Source organism: Aptenodytes forsteri, unplaced genomic scaffold, assembly GCF_000699145.1.
Source record: "Aptenodytes forsteri isolate BGI_AS27 unplaced genomic scaffold, ASM69914v1 Scaffold66, whole genome shotgun sequence".
In the NCBI taxonomy this organism is placed as follows: domain Eukaryota; kingdom Metazoa; phylum Chordata; class Aves; order Sphenisciformes; family Spheniscidae; genus Aptenodytes; species Aptenodytes forsteri.
In genome coordinates, this window is record NW_008795131.1 from 4724606 (window position 1) to 4751039 (window position 26434).

Genomic DNA, 26434 nt, shown 5'->3' on the forward strand with positions numbered 1-26434 from the left:
TTTCTCCCGCATCCCTCCATCACTCGCACAAGCAGGCAAAGGCGGGTGTGCGCCCCACACGCCAACTACCCAGGCAAACCCGGGGATGTAGGATAATATGGCATATGGCCTCGGTGCCTAATAGCCTGATCAGTGACTGTGTATTCATTGTCTTATGAAAACCAACAGCCTGTTCCTAGGCAACCCGATCAGCGAAAATTTCAGGTTTATGCAATTTTCATTTAGGTAACATAAAGGTTAACTGACTGTAATGGGAGTACAGGAACAAGGCTGCTTATCGTGGAGGACTAGGAGGGTCGGCTCCAAACAGGGTCATGTCTCCTGCATCACCTCCATCACTCGCACAAGCAGGCAAAGGCGGGTGTGCGCCCCACACGCAAGCGTGCAACTACCCAGGCTAACCCGGGGATGTAGGATAATATGGCTAAACGTCTCGGTGCCTAATAGCCTGATCAGTGACTGTGTATTCATTGTCTTATGAAAACCAACAGCCTGTTCCTAGGCAACCCGATCAGCGAAAATTTCAGGTTTATGCAATTTTCATTTAGGTAACATAAAGGTTAACTGACTGTAATGGGAGTATTTTAAACAAAACCACCTACTCCTCCCCTTTCTGCTGCAAACCTCCACAGACCGTATTTACTTTGCTTGCTTGCGACGCTTCCCGCTGCCCCAACCCAGTGAAGTTTGGAGCAAAATTCTTCTGGAGTTCATCTTTTGCTATTTTTCTGCCAAGAAGTGTTTGGGTCCTTGCAGGAGGCAGCAGGAGAAGGGCAGAGAGGGACCGGGGACAGCTGGAGCGGGGAGGCGTGTGTGCACAGCCCAGACACCGCTGCGCAAGGGCAACAGGGAAAACAGGCGAGCAGGAGCAAGAGAGCTGTTGAAGAGACCCACTCTCCGGACATCCCAAAACTCAGGCACAGCCACAACAGGGCCAGCGATTCCCTCCGTCTCCTCTTCAGTGCTGCTGGGGCACAGCAAGTCCTCTGGGAGAGAAGCACCCCAGTGAGAGCTGCGACGAGGATCAACCTCCACACCCCTGTCCCCCGCACACCCACGCACACCATGCACACACACAGACTCCCGCAGGCACGTGACGGTGCAGACACACTACTGAGAGCACAATGGAGAGCCCAGTGGTGCCCCGTAGGGTTCCTGGGCCCTGATATTAAGACAAAAAGAGAAGGAAAAGGAAACACGAAACTTCCCATCATTGAATTCGTCAAGCAGCCACTCGCACACTGAGGTGCTGCTGTCGGAGCGGGGCTGGGGGTGAGGACAGCACAGGGTATGTGTGCCCGGCACCCAGCCCCATCACTGCCCTGCGGGGACAAAGCCTTCAGAGCTTCCCAGGGAGGCTTAAGCCTGAGCCTTGATGGTGGGTTTCAGCCTAATTGGGCTGTGTGCTCCCCTGAAACCTCGGTGCCCCCAGAAAGCCCCACAGCCCAAAGCCAGCAGCCTGCCGCTACCTCCCCTCTCCATCAACCGCCCCCGAGAGCCCAGGGACACAGCGAGCTCCAAACACCGAGCACCAGCACCAGCCTCCCTCCCCAACGCCCTGCACACCAGCACAGCAGCTCAGCAATATCATCTCAAACTGTCCTTTGCTTATTTTTAATCAGAGGGGCATTTAACAGGAGTATGCCAATCTAATTTCTCCAGCCAAATGACTGGGAGTGAGCACCAGAAGTGTGTCATTTCATTTCGCAACCACATTTTTTGGGTTCACCACCACTCCAAATGTCACGGCAGCATTGGTTACACCTCGCAGCTGCTTGCGCTGCAAACAGTCAGGATGATAAAAACAATCTAGCCTGGCTCGAGGGACAATTAACAGGAAAATGAAGTTTGGATTAGCACCGTTAGAAACAATAACCCAGTAATTAGCTTTTGCAACCACAAAACAGCCTACCGCTGCTCTCTGAAAGACTAGCGTAATTTATGATTTTCACAGCACACGAGGATATAAAGGGAATGGCAGCGAGCTGCAAAGAAGTTTTAACTGGGATTTAAAGGGGAAGAAAAAGTCACCAGTAAGAAAGAAAAATAATTCCTAAGCTTTTGTAAACAAATACACCCCATATCGAAGGCAAAAATATTCTCCGTTATCCAGCAGAGACTCTTTCCCCCTGGGAGGGATGACATGCAAGATATGGGACCAGGAGCCCCGGCCCTGCTCTGCCATCCCTTGGGAAGGGGCTGCGTGATCCCGGCCCGGCAGCACGCCTCGGGTGGATTTTTACACTCCCCATTCAGCAACGTCAGGCCTTGAGGTGCTCTGCAGAAGCTGCCCACACACCATCCCATTGGCAAATGGGGAAAATGCAGCAACAGGAGGTGTTGCTGCTTGTTAGCGGACCAGCGGTGGGCTTGGACGGTGCCTCGTCACCAGCAGAGGCAGCAAAAGGGGAAAAAAGGGGGCCAGGCTGCTTTTCCGCAAAAAGCCAGCCCGCTTGGCTGGCATGGGGAACAGGATGGAGATGGCCATAACCATCCCGCAGCCACGGTTACCCTGAGGGTAAAACTCTGGAGGCAGCAGGGATGTCACACGCGTGCTGGCAACGCGGGACGTGCAACGGGGCTTCTCCAAGAGGGAATGGATCTGGATTTATGAGTCAGTGCTCAGCTCTGCACCGCATCACCCCCAAGAGCCTGCCCGATGCGGGTACTTTGTACATAAATCTGGATCTTGTACAAAGTTTCAGTTCAGCATTTCTGTACATCTTAATAATTTCCAGATTTTTTCCACGTCCCCTGTATGAGGGATGTGCTTCACTTTCAGCAGCCTAACAAAGAAAGTTTTAACTCTAAGGCTAAAAAAAAAACCAGCAGGGAAACTAAAATTCACTATTTTTGTTTAGTCTAGTTTGGAGAATTAACATTACACTGGGGTACTCGTGGGTCAAGCCGAGCAGTCAAAGCCACTAGAACCCAGGATGGCTGAGATGGGGAGTGAAAAGCCTCTTATACCCAGCACAACAACACAGGCTGTCAGCTCTCAGCACCAGGATGTCTCAAAAACCATGGCTAACAGCCTTCCAAGGAAACCAAGGCTATTTTGAGGAAAGCAGAATGCGCACATATTCACAATGCACAAAAAACCATTTTACCACCCAAAGACAAGGCAACTTTGTCTTGCCAGCAAGGTGCGATTCACAGTTAGTTGAGATCCGATTACCTTGGGGACACCATGTCATTCATGCCACGGCAAGCCAAAACTATCGCTCCTCTAACAGAGAAATCTGTATTCGCCCAGTCCTGCCGCAAAGGCAGGGCTACACCAGGCAACAGAAGAAAGGTTATAAGCATATCTTAAAAAACCCATTAGATCACTGACAAAGGTGGGGTGGGGACAATGAGGTCAGAAGCTGCTCAGCACGTCCTCAGACCGTAAGAGGAGAAGTCGGCAGCTACAGGAGAGCAGAGGAGTCTGCCAGCGTTTCTTGTGATTCATCAATGCAGTTTGTCCCCCAAACACCTGATAACATCCAGCACTGGGCAGCTCCTTCTCGTCCTGTGCGGGCTGGAGAACCCAGCCACCCTTGGAGAACCTTGCAAGGGCGGCGTCACTGTACAGCTCACAAGCTACACAATTTAAAGCACGTTGAAGACAACACTATAGGAATGCATCCAACCTGCAAGCGGTCTGCAGTGTCCTTCAGCTGACAGATGGGGTTTCCAAAGCCACCGCACCGTCAGCCCCTCCCTAGCACCACTAATGTCAGTGACACCTGGCGTACCTGCCTGCCCAGCGCTGCCCTGCACCGGGTCCTATTGCCCTCACTCCTGCAACAAGCCCTCTGCAGAGAACCTGTTACCATGACCATCGGCCTCTTTGCACGACAGTTCATAGCGGTGCCCATATATGCTCTCCCACAACAACAAGCCATGTGTCAGGCTCCAGCTCTACAAGCTGGTAGTGATCCCACAGTAGGAAACAACGAGCAGCGATGCTCTCCTGTGACTTGCTGGCAACCAGACCCCCCAGAGTCAGGCACACTTTTAGCCTCGGTGCCCGTATGCCCCATTCACAATGACCGCTCCCTTTTGGTAGGTCCTACAGATGTGTTCAATGAAGGGACAACCCCAGCTCCAAAGAGTTTCCCAGGGATTGCAGTGGGGTCCTCAAACTGGAGCTGCTGCATTTAATTTCTGGCCACTGGAGGTTGTTTCTTAACTCTCTGGTTACTTGATTTGAGTGTAAAATGAGGGTTAATGCCTCCATTGAGGGCTGGGGGGGGTGAGGGAGTGGCAAGGTGTGATGAGCTTGTGTGGTTTGCGGATTTGGGACAAAAGCATCAAAACATGCTTACAGGACTAAAACAATTTCCTCACAAGGGAGAAGGGTGATTTCTGGACCCAGATTAAGCACATGCCCACAAGAAAATCTCTCACATCCTATAACTTTCCCCTTTGTCCCTTGCCATGCCTTCTGGGCAAGCCAATGCCACTTATCATTTTCAGCCCTACAGCCACTCCCTGACCCAGACGCTTCGTATGCAGAGATGGCAGGGTCATTTGGTCAAGCCTCCCCGAAGACATCTGCTCCAGAACTAGCTACCTACAACACCCCAAACGCCTGCAGCCCAGGGTCGTGCCTGTAAACAGCCGAGCAGCACCACATGCGGCATCACCCCTGCACTATGGTCCATGTATCCCCTCTCAACACAGCCAGCAAACTCATCACTGCCACCAGTTAGACACAAACTGGAGAGGCAGCAGGATCGTGCATGAGGCCCAACACCACATCTGGGGGTTGACATCTGCCTTCCATGGCGCCCAGCTGGCAAAGGACGCAGTGGCTTCTCAAAATCTCTGTGCAAGGTTGGAGGTGGTTTGTTGGCTGCACGTTGTGTTTCCTCCGCTCCTGGTTACTGCAGGGACCTCGGACACCGGTGGTCTCGCGCGCCCTCCTGCCTTCTGCACGTGGTGCACAGTTTAGCCTTTCCAGGGATGGAGGTGCCTTAGATGACAAAGTATTTGGAAGAAAACCCAAAGGCACATCGTGTGTGATATACATGTCTAAAACATCATCAAAGGCTGCCAGTCTGGGGAGAAGCCTGAAGAGTGCTGATGTTTTAAAAATACCCACAACAAAAAACCCACAAAACCCACAAAATCCCACCATGAGAGAGAGAAACAGCCACAGGTGCTATGCAGTGTCAAAGCCTATTTTAAAACAGCCTAACATTTTTGTCAGCTGCTCCAGAGTCTGACTTGAGATCCTGACTTCAAGTGCAAAGCGCCTGGGCCAGGCTCGGCTCACCGCACCGCCTGCCGGCACTTGTCCCGCCGTATCTGTGATATGAATGACTCTATCACAGTGGGATCTAAAGGAAAATGAATTACTCCATCATATTTCTTTTCCAGCTACTTTTGCACCCCCTTATAAAACCAAATTTCTCTTTGCAAAGCAGCCTGCTCGTGTCAGAGGAACAATATTCTGAGGATAGCTTGTTTGGGTTTTATTTGTCCCCCCCCCGCAATGTTTGGAGAGCATCTTTGGCCTCCCACGTAAATTCCAAGTTTCATTTATTAAATACCTCACTGGCATTTTCTTTTCGCTTTCACACTACTCATTTAATATTACATTTGACATTCTAAGCTTTACGGATGGCAACAGAAGCAGAATGGGTGGGCTAAAAATAGCCTGCCAGGGAGACGGGAGGCTAGAAATAGGCTCATGAACAACAGTAGCTCCACTACCCTTTGCTTGCCCCCGCGTTTTGGGAAATGACAGCATTCAGGAGATGAGAAAGAGCGAGCTCAGGGTGAGTCGGTGCCCGCGGAGCCACGGATGCCCCAGCCGAGCAGCCCGAGGATGGGGATGGGGACGGGGATGAGGGGTGCCCGTCCCAGCTCACCAAGCGGCTGCAAACCCCATCGCCTCGAGCTGGGGCTGTGAGAACCCGTCCCCTTTGCAGCTCAACGCTAGAGGGGGACATGTTAAAAACGAAGCAGGAGTGGTCAGTCTCTGAGGGTGCTGCGGGAAGTATGTCTGCGCCTAACTCTGACCGCCAGCCAGCTGTGTGTCACCTCCGGCCATCTGCACCAGCTCACTGTCACACATGCGTGCACAAGCTCTCCTGCCCCTGCATGGGTTTGGTAATTAATCTGCAGACACATCAGCAATACGATGAGTCAGTCCCAAAACAGGATCATGTCTCATCTCCTCCCTCGTGGGCTGCTTTTAAAATTAGTGCTGTAGAAGAAGTGACAAGAAGAGAATGCTCAAAGCATCGTGGCACCTGGATCGTGCACCAAGCAGGCACAGAGAGCTGGGAAGAATATCTTTTAAGTATCCGCAACAACAAAACACCAACAGCCTACACTGTTTCTTTTGCTCTTTGTGATGTTCCTCGAGTGTTTTCGCCCTGTCCCATCCTCCACGTTCCCTGCATTGCTGTTACCTTCCCATGCAGCCTTTCATCTGGGAAGAAATCCTCCCAACAACTCTCCCACCACTCGTCCCGTAGCAGGGGTCTGCAAACAGCTGGGTAAGATTTTTACAGCGCAGGAGTGCCGATCCCGCCAGGAAGCATCAAATAGCAGCTCTGCCCCGCTGCTGGCGCCGGTTTTGCTGGGACACCCCACCACCCTGCTGCTCCTTCCAGCTGACATCAGCACCTCACCAGGGCAATACTGGGCAGCGCTGATCTGCATCAGGTGAAGGCTGAGCCTTGCTCCAGAGAAAAACCTTTTTTGTGAAATAACTAAACCTACGGAGTATGACTTGACACGCACCCACCCGCGATTAAGCGGTAGGAAAATCCTGGAGTGTGGCACTGTAGCTCTTCCCTCCCAACTGACAAGTCTTAACTAAATTTACATTCCAAGTGTTTCTAATTTGTTGCCGGGTCTGTCGTCTGGATGCTGGGGGGGCATGGTTGGGGTTCGTTCTTTTTGTTTTATTTTAAGGCAGATTAATCAGCATTTAGTAACTATACAGGGGAATGAGCCTCCCCCACAACCCACAAGTGTCTCGGGCGAGGTATCGCTGGTGGCAGGCAGGAAACCCCAGGAGCAGGAGGCGGCTGGGGAAGCAGTGAGACGCTTGGACAGGCCAGAGGCAGAGCCCGGGGCACCCATCTGAGATGGAGCGAGAGGCTTCCCGCTGGGCAAGGGGAACTGCCCCGGCCCTGCCCTGCCATCCCACCACTCAGTTTGCCAAGGGGACCCTTACTTTTATTTCAGATGCATATTGCAGTGAGGAACAATATGAAGAATATTATTTCAGTGCCCTGGGAAAAATTAGCAAGTCAAATATTGAATCAGGCCTCCAGCATATGCCAAGGAGATTGCTTTGATCTTATCCACACTAAAAGCTCTATTATTGAATTTAAAGTCTGTGAACACGTATCAGACCAATATACAATGCATATCTGAATACACATTTGAGAAGCAAAGGATATTTTGACAAAGGGAAAAGAATATTTTAGCTGAAAATATCAAAGTTACTGCACCAGTTCAAATACAAATGCCCTTTTTCATCTGGCTCAGTGGCTTTACTGACAGGGCAACCCGCAACCTGGGACCTGACTGTCATTTAGGAGAAACTTCACCCAGGTCTGGCTCCTGGGTCGGGACTGGGTGGAAAGTGATTGTGGCTCGATGGCAGAGAGCCATGACTTCCCAGGGCACATGGTCCAGCAGGCAGCAGCAACATCAGAGCAGCATCAGGACTCGGGAGCTTGACCAGAACAACTATTTTGGGAGCAGATGGTCTGCAACAGCTACCCCAGTCCACTTCCCTCCTGAAAACCCCTAACACAGCTGTTCAGCGGCTGCCACGGCTCTTCCCAAGAGCAGGCGGGGAGAAGGGCGGCTTCTCCAAGGCTGGTCAAGAAGCTGAGCAGGTTGATTCACACCATCTTCAGCCCTTTGGCTTCCCACACCAAAACCTGCTCTGGGGTGGCTGCCTGAGCCCGCAGACAATGCCTGTGCTCGTGGGGGGACAGACACCCGTCCTGCTGGCGGGGGGACAGGAGTAGCGCCCAAGCAAGCCATGGTCAAGGCTCAGCAGCCTGTCCCCATGACACCTCCACCAGGCACGGTGTGCCCACCACCCAATTAATCTCATGGAGAAGGTTGTCCCAAAGAGCCACCACCCAGGCACGGCACGTGTCTGTGACAAAGGGCAAGAGATTGCTGCCACCGACACGCGCTGCGGAACAAAAACAACTTACCATTTTATTATTGATTTCGTGGAAATGAATTTCACAGACTTTTTCCACCACGTCTTCATTTTCGAAAGTTACGAAGCCAAATCCTGTTTAATAAAGAAATAAAAAGGGGAGGGGGAAAGGAAAATATTAGTTAAGTTAAATGGACTTCATTTTAATAAAGCATTACTTAGCCATTGGGACTTTGGAAAACTTTCATAAAAATATGCACGTGTAAATACACCTGCTGTCTATGGAGCTGTTGCTGAACTTATTATAGACTAATGGAGGGAAGAAGCATTGTCTCGGGGAAAATTAATACGGTTCTGTTCCAGCTCTTCCATAAGATTTAATGGAGAATTAAAACCTCCTTATGGATTTTTTGATCCATCCTGCAGAATTTAATGGATAGTTACACCCCGGTTACACGACGGCTCAGAAACTACAATAAGGCCGCATTTTCTTTTACACCTTATAGGTTTTTAAGAGCAATCTCTACAAAACCCAATTATATTTCTATGGAACCATATTGATTTTATCTCTTGTTTAATTCCACGGGACTTCTCCATTAGAGCTGACTTATTACGTGACCCAAAAAAATAAAAATCCGGGAAGACAGAAGATGATTCCTCATTTACCCCTTGCTACCCTTGGCGAGGAAAAAAATACCAATGCTTCCCCAAACATGCAGCAGCACTTCGTGTTTCCATTTGCTTTGAGCAAACACCAAATGTCCCCGCTGCTGCGTGCTGGGGCCAGTGGCGCAGCCACCGCAGCTCCATCCCGTGCGGATGCAGCCAGCCCCGCGGGTCAGCTGGGCTCCGGAGGTGGTTATTTGTCCCTTTCTTCCTGAATTACTTCCTCTAATACCTCATCAGGACATCCTGAGGCCTCCAAGGAACCATTACGTTTAAGGCCTCTGATCTAATCATTTCTCTCTTCGCCACTGCTGCTTCAAAGGAGCCGTGGATTTGGGCTGGTTTAGGGTCGTTTGATGCCTGCTGCCCGCCCATAGCTGCACACTGTATTTGCTCTGCTGGGGCCACACGGCTGCAGACACGCCACACTAAAGAAATCTGGCAGCCCACCACAGCTATACACAGTCACGTTCCCTGCTCATTCCTTAAAAAAAAGAAAGAAGAATCAAGCTAACAAACAAAAAACAATCTAATGTGCTAAATTTCTGGCAAAGGCTTGATGAGTCAACATCGACACCAATTAAGCTAATGAAATCTTAAAAATGTAACAACAGGATGAACTTCATCCTCCAGACTGCACTGAAAACTCTGCTGGACTCAAGGCTGGTGAAACAGCACGTGACGTCTTCGTCGCACCAGGCTGTGAGCCAAACGAGCCGGAGCTGGGGCACCCCCAGCAGCAGCCTTTGCCCCTGGCTGGGGGGACGGGGGAGGGAAGAGGGAGGGGAAACCAACGCTGCCCGGCGTTATTTTCCGTGAATAGTTTTGCCCAGTGAGCATCCCTCCGTCCAGCCACGCACGGCAGCAAAGCAGTTTTGTCTTTGCTGACTCTGAAGGAGCCGGTTCCCATCTGCCACCGGCCGCGTGTCCGTCCATCCTGCGCTGCCCATCCCAACGCCCCATCTGTTTGGGAATACAGCAGTGAAGCCTCATCTCAAACCCATTTTGCTACTGACACTTCCCATCTGCAATTAGCACCTTCCAGTACCGGGCCTGCTCCCCTCCAGCAGCGGTGAGTGCCATGGTCGTGTCCTGACGGTCCCAAGCGCCACCCCCAACCTGCTCCCTCTGCCAGACCCCCAGGCGCCCAGCAGCAGGCAGTTTCTGCGCTGGGGTCCCGAAGCAATACTTCATCATTTTAAACACACACTAGATTTCCTTTGATGGGGCACAGCAGAAGATACTTTTAAACACCACTAGATTTCCTTTGATGGGGCACAGCAGAAGATACTAAAACTATACTGGTTTCTACAGGAACAAGATACATTTTGCAGGCTACAATATTTGAAGCTGTAAAGTGTAAAGGGCGGCTCCCGCACTGGCCGAGGCGAGGTCCGAGCAGCTCCCAGCCGGCTTGTTTGGGAATGCACAGTACATGTAGCAATGGTCCATCCCTCTTTGGACCCTCTTCTTGGGGGAAAAAACACCAGAAATGGTTTCTAGATCTCCTCCAAGGTATAAAACATCATCCAACAGCACATCACACTCAAACCCAGCGCTCAGAACACTATTTTACTTTGCACTTAAAGCATGTAGCAGCTTGAAGTATTTTACTTAACTCAAGTCTTTCATTTGCCTTCTAAATTACTCCATTTAAATCTACCTTAAACAGACCCGTAGTTAAAACTAAAATTTTTGTGGTTAACTGGCTGAATACGGCATCCCAGGAATCCCGGAGCACGCTGCGTTGGGCAATTACCGGAGCTGGGAGCAGCGCGCCGCCGGGGACCAGCTTTGCCCAGCGCAATGAGATGGCCAGTCCGGGTCTACAAGTCATTAATTGTTTGAACATCAGCAACATCTTCATCATTAGTAACTCATTAGCGAGTACTGCAGTTGAGGATTTCTCTTGCAACTTTTGTCAGGTCTCACTGCCAGGATGGAGGAGAGAGAGGGAATTTAGAGGAGATTAGCCTTAATATGCACAACACCGCAAGAAAGCCCACTGCAGTCATTACACATTTGGACTCGGAAACAAGTTTCCCATTCTCATCCCACTCCACATGGCTTAAACACAGGTTTATCAAGAAATTATTTGTCCGATCAAATCAGATAGCTACCCAGCTTTCAGCATTTGCAGATTTTATAACAAGAATAAAATAACAATCCATAGGTGTCAACACTCATTTGCAGATCTTTAAAAGATCTATGCCACTTTGCACAGGCCAGTCTAGCTGGCTTGGCAAGAAAAAACAGACGTGATTGGGTCTGTAAGAAAACCCAACACCATCTTTTATTCCTTCCTCTCTGGAGCCGGCAGACGGGCAGGGCAGGCAGCTCCAGCGGGCAAGGGGCTCATGGGCTCAGGCCCAGAGCCCACGCAGGGCACTCAACCCGTAGCTGAAGGCTCACGATGTTTTACCTTTACGATTACCGACACCTTTAACTGATTGGGAAGCAACCAGAGGATTTTAATCCGCATGCATACAGGCACTTAAAATCCACAGGATGCTATTCAAGAGATGCTATCGCTCCTTAAATGAACAATCCCCAAGAGATCATATGCCCCAGAATTAAAAACTTTGTAAGAGTGACGGGTAATGGGTTCTTTTTTTGTTTCACTTTCTGAATATCAGATTCCAACTTTTAATAATTGCACACACACAAAAATATTACTGCACGCACGCCTTATTAGTTAGCATAATGAATACATGCTCATTTTTATATTACCAAAACTCTCAGAAACCTTCCCGGACTAAATAGGACAATCACTATACTGGTTGGCAACCTACAGGAACAAGATACATTTTGCAGGCTACAATATTTGAAGCTGTAAAGTGCATTTGGCGGCTCCCGCACTGGCCGAGGCGAGGTCCGAGCAGCTCCCAGCCGGCTTGTTTGGGAATGCACAGTACACGTAGCAATGGTCCATCCCTCTTTGGACCCTCTTCTTGGGGGAAAAAACACCAGAAATGGTTTCTAGATCTCCTCCAAGGTATAAAACATCATCCAACAGCACATCACACTCAAACCCAGCGCTCAGAACACTATTTTACTTTGCACTTAAAGCATGTAGCAGCTTGAAGTATTTTACTTAACTCAAGTCTTTCATTTGCCTTCTAAATTACTCCATTTAAATCTACCTTAAACAGACCCGTAGTTAAAACTAAAATTTTTGTGGTTAACTGGCTGAATACGGCATCCCAGGAATCCCGGAGCACGCTGCGTTGGGCAATTACCGGAGCTGGGAGCAGCGCGCCGCCGGGGACCAGCTTTGCCCAGCGCAATGAGATGGCCAGTCCGGGTCTACAAGTCATTAATTGTTTGAACATCAGCAACATCTTCATCATTAGTAACTCATTAGCGAGTACTGCAGTTGAGGATTTCTCTTGCAACTTTTGTCAGGTCTCACTGCCAGGATGGAGGAGAGAGAGGGAATTTAGAGGAGATTAGCCTTAATATGCACAACACCGCAAGAAAGCCCACTGCAGTCATTACACATTTGGACTCGGAAACAAGTTTCCCATTCTCATCCCACTCCACATGGCTTAAACACAGGTTTATCAAGAAATTATTTGTCCGATTAAATCAGATAGCTACCCAGCTTTCAGCATTTGCAGATTTTATAACAAGAATAAAATAACAATCCATAGGTGTCAACACTCATTTGCAGATCTTTAAAAGATCTATGCCACTTTGCACAGGCCAGTCTAGCTGGCTTGGCAAGAAAAAACAGACGTGATTGGGTCTGTAAGAAAACCCAACACCATCTTTTATTCCTTCCTCTCTGGAGCCGGCAGACGGGCAGGGCAGGCAGCTCCAGCGGGCAAGGGGCTCATGGGCTCAGGCCCAGAGCCCACGCAGGGCACTCAACCCGTAGCTGAAGGCTCACGATGTTTTACCTTTACGATTACCGACACCTTTAACTGATTGGGAAGCAACCAGAGGATTTTAATCCGCATGCATACAGGCACTTAAAATCCACAGGATGCTATTCAAGAGATGCTATCGCTCCTTAAATGAACAATCCCCAAGAGATCATATGCCCCAGAATTAAAAACTTTGTAAGAGTGACGGGTAATGGGTTCTTTTTTTGTTTCACTTTCTGAATATCAGATTCCAACTTTTAATAATTGCACACACACAAAAATATTACTGCACGCACGCCTTATTAGTTAGCATAATGAATACATGCTCATTTTTATATTACCAAAACTCTCAGAAACCTTCCCGGACTAAATAGGACAATCATTTCTTCTGAGAGGTACTAAGAGTCAACAAAAAAATGGTTCTTGGAAAGTGCATGAAAAAGATTAACACAAAACAAAGGCGGCTGTTTAAAATGGTGACATAAATAGGATTCCGGTTGTCAAGGAGCACACATTTTAAAATGAAATTATACCGCATCCTTCTGAATGAAGCTATTATTGGAAGCTAACAAGCTCTATTTAAGAGATAAGCATTTAACAGAGTCAAACGGTTGGGTTTTTTATTCAAATGAATAAAACTGAATATTCATTTGAATAATCTTTTCTGTAAAAGAAAAGACAAAGAAGAGGGAAAAAATAAAATAAGAGGCAAACAGATGCCCCCAAATGAGAGGCTCTGAGCCAAGCGCGATCACTAAAGGAAACTGAGACACATATTCACGACCTTCAGGTGAAAAAACCCTCCTTTAGCATCTGCTCAGAAAAAGGAGTCATTTCACTCTATTCATCCGCTGGCTAATGGCCACTGACAGGCACCGAAACGATGTGCGAGGTTCTCCCAGAGTCCCGGCGCCCGACAGGGAGAGGGTTTGCTCTGCAGGCAGGCGCCCGCACGTGTGCGGAGCTCCGGCTAATTACCAGGAATGGTCTGGGCAAAGGAATGAGATGGAGGGGGCTATCCATCGGAAAAGCTGCTTTGCAATTACTGTATAAGAAGGCCCAGCAATTCAACTTGAACAAGTCCTCGCAGCTGGCGTGCGGGTGGCCCGTCGGCATGGGGTGGTGAGGGCTACCTCTGCTCAGGGTCTCTCTTCCTCCAGATGCCAAACGGTCTCAGGAGCTGCACCTCCCAGGGTGGCAGCTCTGCTCTTGGCCGAGTTCACCCACTCCCCCCCAGCCCGGCAGCCCTCCTGCATCCAACGAGGGGCCGGGCTTTTCCCTTGGGCCTGCAATTTCAGAGAAGTGGCTGAAGATTTCTCACCCCATCACCCCCAAATGACCTTCCTTCCTACCTCCCCAAGTGCACGTCAATGTGGGGGCACTCAGGACATCTAGCAAACCATCCTGTTTTTTCTCCACGACCGTGCTCACAGCTGCTTTGCAGCCTCCATTCATACTGCCCACGAAGATGTGGAGATGCCAAAGCCTCATTTCAGAGGGATGAGGATGAAGGCTGGGGCTCACAGGCTCTTGAGGAAGACAGCAGAAGTGCCACCCAGGCAGGCGATGGGGAGGTCCCCTCCGGTCTGACCCTTGCTGCCTCCCGCGGCAGCAGGTTTCGGGAAGAGGATAGCTCGCTTCCAGTATCCCCCGCTGCTGTGGGGTCCTCCCGTGGCGCTGACGGCCGAGTGGGCAGTCGGTCTGCTCCAGCCTGGTCCAGCTGTGTGACTGCTCCTGCCTACAGTAACACATGGCGGGCACTGAACAGGAGTCCACCTCTTCAGGTGACTTATTTTACCCGCTGGGACTTTCTGCATCTGCTAATTAGAAACTAAAATGTTTGGGGGTCAATCACCAGAGGGTGCAGCTGCCTTCAACTGAAGTAAAACAAGTTGAAGGTACTCGGTACCCCTGCAGACCAGATCCCTTTCGGGACGGCTGGCTGACAGAACGGTGCTTTTTTAACAGTGACTCACAAAAGGGGATTTTTTTCACTAGGAAACAGATACAAGTGTATTATTCACAGGGAAGGGAAAACTTGGGAAAATAAATTTCTTAGTGCAAGGCAAGATAGTCTCTAGTATCCAATTAACCCTGAGTTCCCCTGGAAACATTTCCAATGAGCCTGCGGATGCCAGCCCAGATGCTTGACAACCGACAGCACAGGACGCATCCTCCGACACACCTTCGTTACACCGAAAAGCCTCCTTTGATCCAGAGCCTTGTTCAGCCAAGAAAGCTGCCCAGGCCTATGGGCGGACGACTCCATGCAGCAAAGCAGAGCTCAGCTGCAGCACTTTCTGCCACAGCATTCCAGAAATAAGAGAAACACTGTTCAGAGAAAGTGACTGAAACCATAAAAAGATTAAAATAATTTTTAAAAAATTGGTAGAAGCCCGAAATAGTATTAAGAAGCCATACTGAAGATACCAAATGTCAGTGCTCCTGTGTTCTGCATTTTGTTTTTTTCACACTCGAACCAACTATATTTCAGACTTTTGTCGTCACTTGAGAAGTTTTATGTCAACCTCGGTAAAATACAGCTGAGATGATGACACCATTGCTATGAAATATATCTACTTTCTCTTGCTAGTTGGCAGCAACTTTTCCACAGCCCGGGTTTTATCTGTGTGTACAGCGATATATACTGCAGCTGCGTTTGCACACACAGAGGACATCACTCGTCAGTAGAATCACACGAAAGCAGCTTACCGGGTTAAAGGTCTCGCTCTTTCAAGCCCATGCATGCATAAAAACAAGGAAAACAAGGTGATTGCATCCTGCGCCATGCTGGGGTTAGCCCCCGGAGGGCTCTGACAGGCAAACCGAGGCCCCTGCTGCAGCGGGGTGCCTTGCCCCCAGCAGCCAGGGCAGTGCCATGGGTGCCAGCACCTCCGTCACCAGCTCGCAGCCCAGCACCTGAGCCAAAACCACCTTCACCGGAGGCACGCACACCCCCGCCTACCGTGTGGGCACCGCTGCTCTGTGAAGAGGCTCTTCAGCCACCAGGAAAGATGCTCTGGTGGATGAAGGCACTGGAACGAGAGCTGGAGGAGCCTGTTTCAACTCCCAGGCTGTCTTGGGGTCACTCGATGAGGTGGAGCAAATCACTTCATCTCATCTGCATCTGTAGTGCTCCTTTTCACCCAAGCTGTGTCTGTATTGTCTGGTTAGACTGCAGGGTCTTTGCAGCTGGGACTGCCTCTTACCGCATTTATAGCACGCCAAAGCACCAGAGAGCTCCTTAAAGGGTTCTGGGAAGTAAGTAATCACCAAGGCTCTTTTGTGCCTGCACAATAATCCCGAAGACCAAGGGCAGGAGACAAGAGCATGGAGAGGAGAAGGGAAGAGATTTACATGGTCCACATCATACCAATAAGCAATGCAAGCTCTGCTTAAATCTCACTCCTGCTGCTAGGCAAGAATAACCTGACAGTCGCCTGCTGGTGTTCTCTTTAATGCAGGATCAGTCTCCTCTTACACATGTAACGCGCTCCCGCGGCACCGTCCTGCTCCAGACTCCCAACCCAGCTGGCACGGCGCGAGTGCGGAGCGCGGCTCCGGGTCCCTGGGGGTCTGCTGTCCCACCGGCCCCTGGCGCGGGTACTGCCTGACGAACGGCTGTGCTGACGGGTGGGAACATCCAGCCTGACACCCGCTGCAGCACACAGCATTATAATGAGGAAATATTAGTTCAGGCTGCATTCCCCTTTTGTGTTAGGTCTCAGTACCTGATCTGCTCATTTGCGTTTGCTTCATGCCTCTTCTCTTCTCCCCATATTTAAGTTACTTAAGCTTTGAAACAGAGAAAGGTCCAGTCCTGCTGTGGCATTATTTACGCACCTGCTTTCTTGTTTATACCAATAGTTTTGGCAGCTGGTCCTGTAAACTGTAATAAAATGCCTTTCAAAAAGTAAAAAAAATTAAAAATGAAGAAATGTGACCAGACAAGCCAGGCATAATAACATTAAAGCCCGTGTCAATTAATTTTTCCTCTTCTTGATAAACGAGCCCCATTCTATCCATTAATAATGAGGGGAGAAACAAGAAAAGTTGACACTAGTTTAATTTATTTTCTCAACTTGCCTGGTCATATTTCTCCCCGTTGCAAAGCTTTCTGGTGCTGCTGGGAATCGCAAGTGGCTCCCACACAGTCAATGCATAGATTGGTGTGAATCAATACCGCTCTACTTTATTCACACATCCCTTGTAATCAGAGGGGAAAAAGCTACTTAGTAAGCTACCACATCGCAGACTGCCAAGCCACCTTATAAAAATAATAATAAACCTGCAGGGGAGGGGGGGAGAGGGGGACATGAAACCAAGTCCTGTCACCGAATCTCGTCTATTACAGACAAACAGAATGACCTGAGCAGAGGGGCTGGGACATTTTAATTGCTCAGACAGCGAACCACAGATGTTTCTAACTTCTTGCTGTCTGCAAAAGTAATTCAAGTCATTACCCTGAGAGTCTGGGAACGGGGACCAGTGGGTTTAATCCTACCTCTGGGAAAAGCCATTTGTTTGTTAGTGCCAGAACGCAACAGCCAGGACTCAAAAACTCAGCCCCGACTCTGCCACCTTCTTATTTCGAGTCTTTGGACAAGTTGCTTAAATCTTCCTTGTGGTCCAGGTCCCTCATTTCTTCCCCCCCACCTTCTAGTCCCTTCCACAAAGTTTTCACCTGATGTACTTCATCTCAGCTCGTTAAAGCTCAAAATCGTCTAGGATAAAAGCTGTCAATTCTAACTTGTTATTTCCTGTTATTCCCATTTCCTCTGCTGCAAACACATGAAAGGAGAGGTTTCGGTTTCCGAAGAAGTAACTCTAGATTGACAGAACACAGCCTTAGTCTGAGACACACGCTTCCCAGATTTCGCCTCCTTACCTCTAAGGAGGGGTTTGCAGGGAGGAGGGATGGCCACGCCTGAAGGTACCACCTGAAGGCACCTCCTGCTCCACGGAGAACAAGACCTCACCCCACCCTCGTGATAACCAGACTGGGAGAGGGATGCACCAGGCGAGGGAAGGGGAAAGAGAAGGTTAACACCTACGGTCTAGGATAGAAAATATCGTCCTCATTTAACTGTAAAGTGTGCTCTCTAGCAGTGCTTCTCTGAATGACGCTCATCAAGACAGATGATTAGCCTGCACATCCATTTGGTGTTTATGTGCATCTTGGGTTGGGTACGGAAAATAGTCAGGTTCTCCTGGCAGACACAGGCAGGTATTACTGCTGTTTAAAGTGTCAATATATACTCCATGACATGAGAGTAAATTCTCAAAATTAAATCAGCAGACAACTGCCTTAGATCAAAACCTCCATACAAGGTGCTAGCGTTTCAATACCAGCGCGGCAGGAGAGGAAAGAGCTGAGGTCAGCCGCACAGCTGGATAAAGGGCACCAGCAAGATACTCCTCTGCTTTTGTTCTGGAAAGCTGCAAGGCTCAGGCTCCTCGGTCCGTCCTCCCACGACTGCGTGGCATTTGCAAAGGGAGCATCGCTCAAAAAAACAAAGGGCACCTTAGGATGAGCAGCCGCTGTGCCGTGTAGCAGCCTGCCTCTCCGAACAGGCAAAAATCTACCCAAACTGGTTTTGGGGAAAGATTTTCCCTGACGGGAGGATGAAGGGTACAGGGACTTGTCCCTCTCTCAAATGACCCATTTTAACCAGAAATTTCCAGGCTGGGGGGGCGTCTGTGCCTCCCCTTGCAGGGGCCACACAGCCGGAGCCAGGATGATGGTTCTGGCCAAAGCCCTCGCGGTCGCATGGAGCACCGGCGCCGGAGCGCCGGGCTGCGCAAGGGGAACCCCACCGCGTGTCACGGACTGCGCTAATGTATCGGCACCTGAACTTTGTGTAATAAATTTTTGGTAACAACAAATCTTCATTAAAATTTTATTCTATTAACATTCTGAAATCAAACCAGAGTGCTGAGTACATAATGACTGAAACGCACACTACACAGCAACTTACTAAATGCCAGTTTTATCATATTGTTAATTAACAGAAACCATTAATGCATTCACAGATCATTTAGAAGCATTAGCAGTGACCTAAGAAAAATAGCATGTACGTGTGATACACTTACGTCTGCATTTTTTGCATCTGAGTTTTCTACACAGGAGGCCCCAAAGTTTGCTCCCGACTCAGCTTCTCTCTGTTGGAGACATCATGTCTCAACGGGTGCATTTTTGTCAGCGGCTCAAGAATTAACGCATGGGGCTGAAATATGAGATACTGAAGGAGAAAGTTATCTCGGGCAGCGTTTACTTTTTCATCAGTATTTAACTCCAGCTCCCCAGTAGCGTTGGGAGCAGACCCACGCATGCTCCTCACAGCTTTTCACTGCTTCTTTCGGTTCAGGTACAGATTTCCCAGCTCTCCAACGAGTCACTGGTACAAAAACGATGGGAGTGCAGCTGGGCGGGGGAAGCGTGGCATAAACTAACAGATTTCTTTTTGCTATCAAAGAAGAAAACCCCAAATGCTTGTAAAATCCAATTAATCTGTCTACAACCAGAATGGGAACCTCATGCTTCAAGCAAACACTTCTGTCTGTTCGTTAGCGAGACCTGCAGCACGCAGAGCCAGTGACAAATCTGAACGCTGATTTCCATCCCCAAAATGAGCACCCTGCAGCCCCTCACCATGCCACGAGGCAAGCCAAAACTTTCATCACTACTCTGACTCCGCTCGCCACCTCTCCTACAGCCAAAGGGTGCAGACCTGCCCGCGGGGAGCCAGCGGTGGACCCTGGTCCCCTGCCTGCCAGCCCCGCGTGGCAGAGGACAAGGACAAGTGGAGCAGCAGCGAGTGGCCGTGGGAAGGCAGGTCTCAGCAGCAAAGGCAGGGACGAAGGCCATCGCTCACTGGGTGCCAGCTAACCCGGTTAGGCTCCCCCGTCAGAAATGAAAGCTGCTCCTAATGTGCCTGCAGTAGCCGTTGCCCGCCGAGCGCAAAGTCCTGCCATCTTTATCTGTTTGCCTACGGGCGTCAAATACTCTCTGCCTGTCAATTCTTCCACAGTTTATTACCAAATTTCTAAAATATTACATTTTTTATTATATCCAAATTCACTTTATTGCATTTGACAATACAGATAATCACATACCATATGCTCTAATGTTTTGAAACCAATGCATGTTGACAGCAGTTTTTATTCATGATGCATAATTCTATCCAGGGCTGACAAAGGCGGCATAGCACCGAGCCTGGTGTTACGGTTTTGTTGTTGGGGGGATCCTTTTTTCCATTTCCTTTTCTTCATTTTAACAACAGATTTACAATACTGGAAGGAAGAATGCTTTGCTTTCAGTAGAAATAGGAAATTGGCTGAAAAGATGGGCTTATCAAAGAGATGTCTTCAAAATATTAATAACAGGTGGGGGTTGGTTATTATAATTACTTGCATTTGAAACTTGCTGCTAATGGGGTTAGGGAAGCATGACGGCTCATCTGCGAGCAAGCAGAGGCTGGGGCGGCACAGTGGGCACGAGGCTGGACCCCCGCTCCTGCACACCTTCCTACCTGGCTGCAGTCACTCGTCTCTGAAACCAGCTCCTCTTCCCGAGGGAGATGGTGGGAAGGGAAAAGTGCACATGCCTGGTGTCTCCTGGGATGGCCAGGGGAGGGTCCCCACATGAAGGAGATGCCTGGGCAAGCGCTACCTAAAAGACTTTGAAAACCACAGGTTCTCTGAAACAACACATCAACAGGGCAAAGCCCTACAGCCTTCGTTTAAACCCCATTGATTTGAACAAGATGTGGAATTAAACATACGATTAAGAGCTTTCCCGAATGGGGTCCTTCATTTCCATCACTTCTTCCTGCCCTTCCTTGAATCAACGCTCATGAAAACCACAAGCTGTAAGCAGAGCTGAAGTGACAAGCTGGAGAAGTCCCTCGTCCTCTCTCCTCTGCCCGTGCATATCCCCACCTCCACGAGCAGCTGAGCTGAAGGGCCATCAAGATCGGGCAAACACTCAGTTCCTCGTTAAGCTGCTGGGAAAGGAAAAACCCAAGCAACCCCCAACTCCCAACCACGGCGTTCAGGCAATAGATTCAACAACTTGAAAGATGGCAACGCTGCACGAACTAAACAGGATGCTATGTCTAAATTAAGCTGTAATGACCTGCTCTGAGGTCTTTATTAGCCAGGTAATGATCATTTAAGAGGAGGTTACTATCTTGAGCCAAGGGCACCTAATACCATTACTGAACTTGTTAAAACCTGCCAAGCAAGTCATTATTTCCAACATTATTTCTTTTTCTCTTAACACAGCTTTCTACCTTTCCCCTTGTGGTGTTCGGCCGTAAATCACGGGAGGTGGCGATTACGCAGACTTGGTCGCCCTTCCCCAGGAGGCTGAACTGAGCTCCCGCTCACCACGAGCAGGCTGAACACAAGACAAATACCCTACAAGAATAAAAAGCAGGCCTTGAAAAACTCCGACCTTAAAAGGCCTGCAGAGACAGGCCATAGTACAGCAGAAGCACATACCAGGTAGTGGTCTTCACAGCCTAGAGGCCTCAAAGAGTCCAAAGGGCCTTTGGAAGTCATTCGCAGCTGGCATCCGATGAGATGCCACTCGGCGCTGCACGCGATTCACATGCTGCATGGACCACTGGCATTTTGGCTGTGAAAAGAGGAGCTTAAACAACACCCCAGCCCTTACGGATTTTGGGACTGGTGAGAAAAACAGCAGCTTCAGAGTCCACGTGGGAGCTTGCGGCAAGCTCACCTGGGGACAACCTGCCCGGTGAGAGGACACTGCTCGGATGTAGGCTCCAAGCCAAGAGCTATCAGGCAGTGAGGCTGTGGCGAGGCCAGGGGCAGATCTACCGCTGACTTTGAGAAGGACAAGATGTTGAGATGTTTTCCTACTTGCCCCAGTTATGCCCCCCAGGAAAATAATACTTAATCCCCTCCATCCCCCTTGCCCATCTTCAGTCATACAGAGGCTCACATAAGGAAAAGAAAACAAGAAGAAAAAAGAAAAAACCCAAAGCAAGCACACAGCTGCTCTACGGCTTTGCAAAAAACTTCACCGTGTGCTTGCACACATCTCGATCTGCTCGCCAAGCGCAAAGCAGGGTCCCGCAGGCTGATCTCTGCCGCCCACAGAGGTGGTGGATCTGCCCCAGGAATCGTCCCCAGCTCTGCGGTCTCTGCAGAGGGAGGGAGAGGATCCAGTGCCTGGATCCTGGTGACGCTGGCTGGAAAGGAGTTGAGGCGGCTGCATTTTACAGTAACCCAGCGTGGACAATATTATGAATGACACCAGCAAGCTGCCAGCTCAGGGAACTCATTACTGTCAAGGTACAACATGGCTGGCTGCCAGGCCCCCAGCTTTCACACTCGCTATGCCAGAACATCCACACACAATTTAATTGCATTATAATTTCAAAAGTGCTTTTCAAACTGGAAAAAGGCATTCACTGATTAACCAGCGAAGAGCAAAATTGTTTATGAAATTGAATACAAAAAGCTACAGAAATGTAATTGGGTCGTTCTAGCACCTAATTTTCAAGCCATTTTCCCACTTATTTAATCACGAGATACAAAAGAAACTAGTGAATTGACTTCATACTAATTAGATTACTCCCCGCGATACTCCAGGCCTATATTCCAACTGGTTGATAGTGCTGCTTTAAAATGAAACAAAAAATGTAGCAACAGCTTGTCTGGGGCCATAACGCATTTGTTTCCCATCAACCCTCTTACTGGAGGGCCATAAAATCCAGGCCAAATTCCCCTAACCTGCTGTAGCTAGTCACCCAGAAATCGCTAACGTTCCTGGAAAGGAATGAGAAATGTTTGCCAAATGATCGTGGCTGCTCCCAGGTGCACGGCCGAGCTGGGGGGGGGACAGCCCGGGGCTCCCCACCATGCCGAGCATCACCAGCCACCCCGGGCAGGCGAGCCCGCATCCCGGGGCTAACCCTGTGAGCAGAGAGTGCTCACAGCTGAAATCAGAAGCAAGTGAAGATGTCACAGATGATGGAGTAGGAAAGGCTGCCCGAACTGGCTGGGATACACCGTCCTCCCCAGGGACGGACACTCGGTTCCCTGAGCAGGGAAGAGCCGATGAAGGGTGGCTCTGCTCTCACTGTTCGGTTGCTCCCACTGATGGGTGCAGGAAAACCCCAATACACAGAGCTGAACTCTGGGTCTGCCCAAGGGGGAGAATGTCCCTTCTAAAGCCACCACAGAATTACTGCCAAGAATATCTAAGCTGTTTTAAAAATGCGGTGCAAGGTCATCTCTTGATAGAAAACGTTAGTAAATTTGCCGGCAGCAAAGCAAGGGAGCGACGGGGGAGGCTGTGCATAAAGACTGTTTTTGCACCCTATTTCCTCTCCCCCCCAACCACGCAACGAGCACCCTGGGCGGGAGGAGCCCAGCCCGACGGCTCCACGCTGCCCAGCCCTGCCTGCTGCTCTCCAGAAGCTGGGGAGAAACCGGCTCCGGCAAAAGGAGTCGGGGAGAGGTGGGGGCCGATAGACTCGTGCATGAACTGTTCTGTACACCGACTTCACGGTCGCCTCTTCAGGACAGCCACACCCCCCTGAGTTTCAGCAAGGCTAGTAGGAGCTGTAGACACTATTTTATTTTAAATATAGTCAATAAATTAACAGGAACATTTTACTGAGCCTCCGGTTTACTAAAGATCAATTTTTTGAAGATACATACATGCACACGCACGCTCCTTCACAGTGTACGCTTGCAGAAGTTTCTTTAAAGCTGCCCAAGACCCACTCTGCACCTGATACAATCTGTTCACAGCTTTTTCACTAATTTTAAATTTTATTAGGTGCAACATAATTGATTATATAATCAAATGTAGAATGTACATTATCAAGATATTGTAGCACTTCACAGGCCATTTAATCAGCATATCTGGGACTGTGCCAAAATGAATTAGCTTGCATTAAATTTCAAGTACATATTATTGGTTGTATTTGTCTCCATGTTTAAGCAGGCACTTGCTCTTACAAAAGAAATCTGAGATCCTTCAATTATAGAAATAGATTATTAAAAAAATGGAAGTACGCTTTCCCAGAGTTGTTTCTTCTGCGACAAAGAGCCCAGAAAAGCTCACTCCCTTCCAAAAAATCACTGTGATTGACCACGGGAGCAGAAGTTTTTAGTATTTATCGACTTTGCAAAAGTAGAGCATAAAACTGTGAAGTGACTTTCTATTTTGAGGATGCAGTTAGCAAATACAGCGAAAACAGAGACCGGTAACGGCACGAGGAATGGGATGGCTTCTGCGTCAGTACAGCAGTGGTTCTGCTTGTGGTGAAAGAAGAGAAAACCAGAGCACCCACAGTGCTGCACGCTTGCTGTGAGCTTGTGAAGGGCTTTGCACCCCAACCCATCCGCATACCCAGCGGGACACACTGAAGCCCCGCTACCCTCAGTGTGCCTTCGAGGGAGGAAGATGCTATCATCCCCCTCCTCACCCCTGAGAAAGGGAGCTGAAGGCAGAGCTCATGCAGATGGAGACCTCCCACCCTTGTGTGTGTGTCCCCGAGACCCTTTGGTTGGGCTCCGTGCAGCACCGGGGCCGACCATCCCCAACAGCGTGCACGAGCCACGTGCCTCCACGTAGAATCATAGAATCATAGAATCATTAAGGCTGGAAAAGACCTCTAAGATCATCGAGTCCAACCGTCGACCCAACACCACCATGCCCACTAAACCATGTCCCTAAGTGCCTCATCTACTCGTCTTTTAAATACCTCCAGGGATGGGGACTCCACCACTTCCCTGGGCAGCCTGTTCCAATGTTTAACCACTCTTTCAGTAAAGAAATTTTTCCTTACATCCAATCTAAACCTCCCCTGGCGCAACTTGAGGCCATTTCCTCCACATGTCCCGCAGCACCCAAAAGCACGCACAGCAGCTCCTCTTCTTCCTCCCAGCTGCGCCCCAGCTGGGTGCACCAAGGAGACATACCTGGGGTGGCCCCGAGCGAGGAGAGCCCTTCCCACTGTGCTGGCCCTTGCTCCAGCCATGGTAGGAAGGGCACCTCCTGGGGTTGGGCAGAGCGGGGACAATGGGCGCCCGCCTGTGATGGGGGTATTTGACAGTGCCCTGTGCGGAGGCCAGGAGGGACAGAACCCCAGCTTGCCCATTCAAGGGCAAGTCATCAAGGCCCATTTGTGCCACACGTCAGCAATGGTCCAATTTCAGGCTCTTTCACCAGATAACCTGCCACCAAAACGCTCCGGTAAATCAGTGTCCCCTGGTGTGGATACACCCCGGGTTTGGTGATGGGGCCACAGTTCACCACCACCCCGGCAAGCCATCGCCTGCCAAGCATGGCAGCCTCTGCTTGGCTCCTGTGACCTCGGAGCTGACTGGTCCCTCTAGACAAAAAAATGGATTTGCAAAGACAGGGATTTCTGCTTGATTTCAGCAAGCGGAGGAGAAGTGCGAGGCAGCTCCGTGGTGAAGGAACAAAGCCAAAACCTGCCACCGACACTACTCCTCTCCAATGCACCATCCAAACCCAGAAACGCCTCCTTGTTCCTGCCTCTGAAATTTCATTACCACCTCTGGAGAGTTCAGGGGTGCAGCAGCTGCCAGAGGCGCCCCGAGAGAAATGATGTGTCTACAGAACTGACTTCGCAGGGGGAAATTTTTCAAGCAGCTGAGAGGCTGCGCTCAAGGTGACTCCTGCCTACCTGGTTACTGCAGCAGCATCATGACAGCCCGGGGCTGGGGGGGGACAGACCCACCGCACCGTGTGGGCATCCCCCCCCAAAACACCGTCATTTCACATGCCATTCCTGGGCTTGCCGGTGGCCAGTCCCTGCTTCCAGTGGAGGTTACAAAGTCCCCCCTCCCAAACTGCAGAGGATGTAGCGCAAAGCGAAGGACACTTTACTGTGAACATGCAGGTGTCTTTCCTCTCATTAACACACAAGCATCAGCTAAGATAAATGGGAAGGCAAAAGGCCACACTTTACCACGGGCGCACTCCAAAAGAGGGCTGTGGTGATGCTGCTGGCAGCTGTCGCTGCAATCCCCAGGCAGAGCACCCAGCCAGGGCTGTGCTCTGGTGGAGACGTCCCCCTCCTCACTGGTCCTGCCCCGGGGGGGGGCACAGGAGAGCCAACAGCCCCAACATCACAGCCTGTAACAGCTCGGTGCTCCTCCGAACCACCGTGGGAACTGCTAACACAAAGCTCACGTGAACGAGCACGTGAGGGCACGTTTCTACAGGCTGCACCTCCGCAGAGGGACCCTCACTGCAAAAAGTCCCCAATCTTTATCAATCTGTTTTTCACAGCTGTGGTTTACCTGCTGTATTTGCATCTCACCTCCAGGTCAAATGTTGCTGCATGCAAAAATCGATGAAATACTCGACTCGCACTTTCTTACAGGTCTGCAGTCTGCATGGACGTTCTACCCACCCTGGGTTGCATCCCAAAGCATTGCAAGCCTTGGTTGGGAAGGAGAGCGTGGACTCTCCGTTGCCCTGCTGACTTGATATATCATAATGCGAAGGAATAAAGAATTAGGCACCAAACAACAAAAAAACTATTCAAGGAATTGAAATAAATACTGACTGGGGTCAAGGGAAATACCAGCAAAAATGAGAAGCTTAGCCTCAGGTTAAAATAATACCTTTGAGCTGTGCAGTATGACCCCTCCAGGCTATAGCTTCAGGCAGCACACAACATTCTTGGACATTATTAATATCCTTGGCCAGGACTCCATCCCTGCTGCTCATGCACCATATCAGTAT

The 26434-nt window shown here is 49.7% G+C and overlaps 1 protein-coding gene across 1 annotated transcript in view; it reads right to left on the minus strand.

Annotated features, from left to right (window-relative positions):
• MSI2 (musashi RNA binding protein 2) overlaps positions 1 to 26434 on the minus strand; it is a gene marked incomplete at both ends in the record, with an annotated part of 263463 nt that overhangs the window by 45187 nt on the left and 191842 nt on the right. Inside the window, one exon of the mRNA XM_009278253.2 lies at positions 8187 to 8269. Within this exon, the coding sequence (XP_009276528.2) occupies positions 8187 to 8269 (83 nt within the window). The remainder of the gene's footprint in view (positions 1 to 8186; positions 8270 to 26434) is intronic.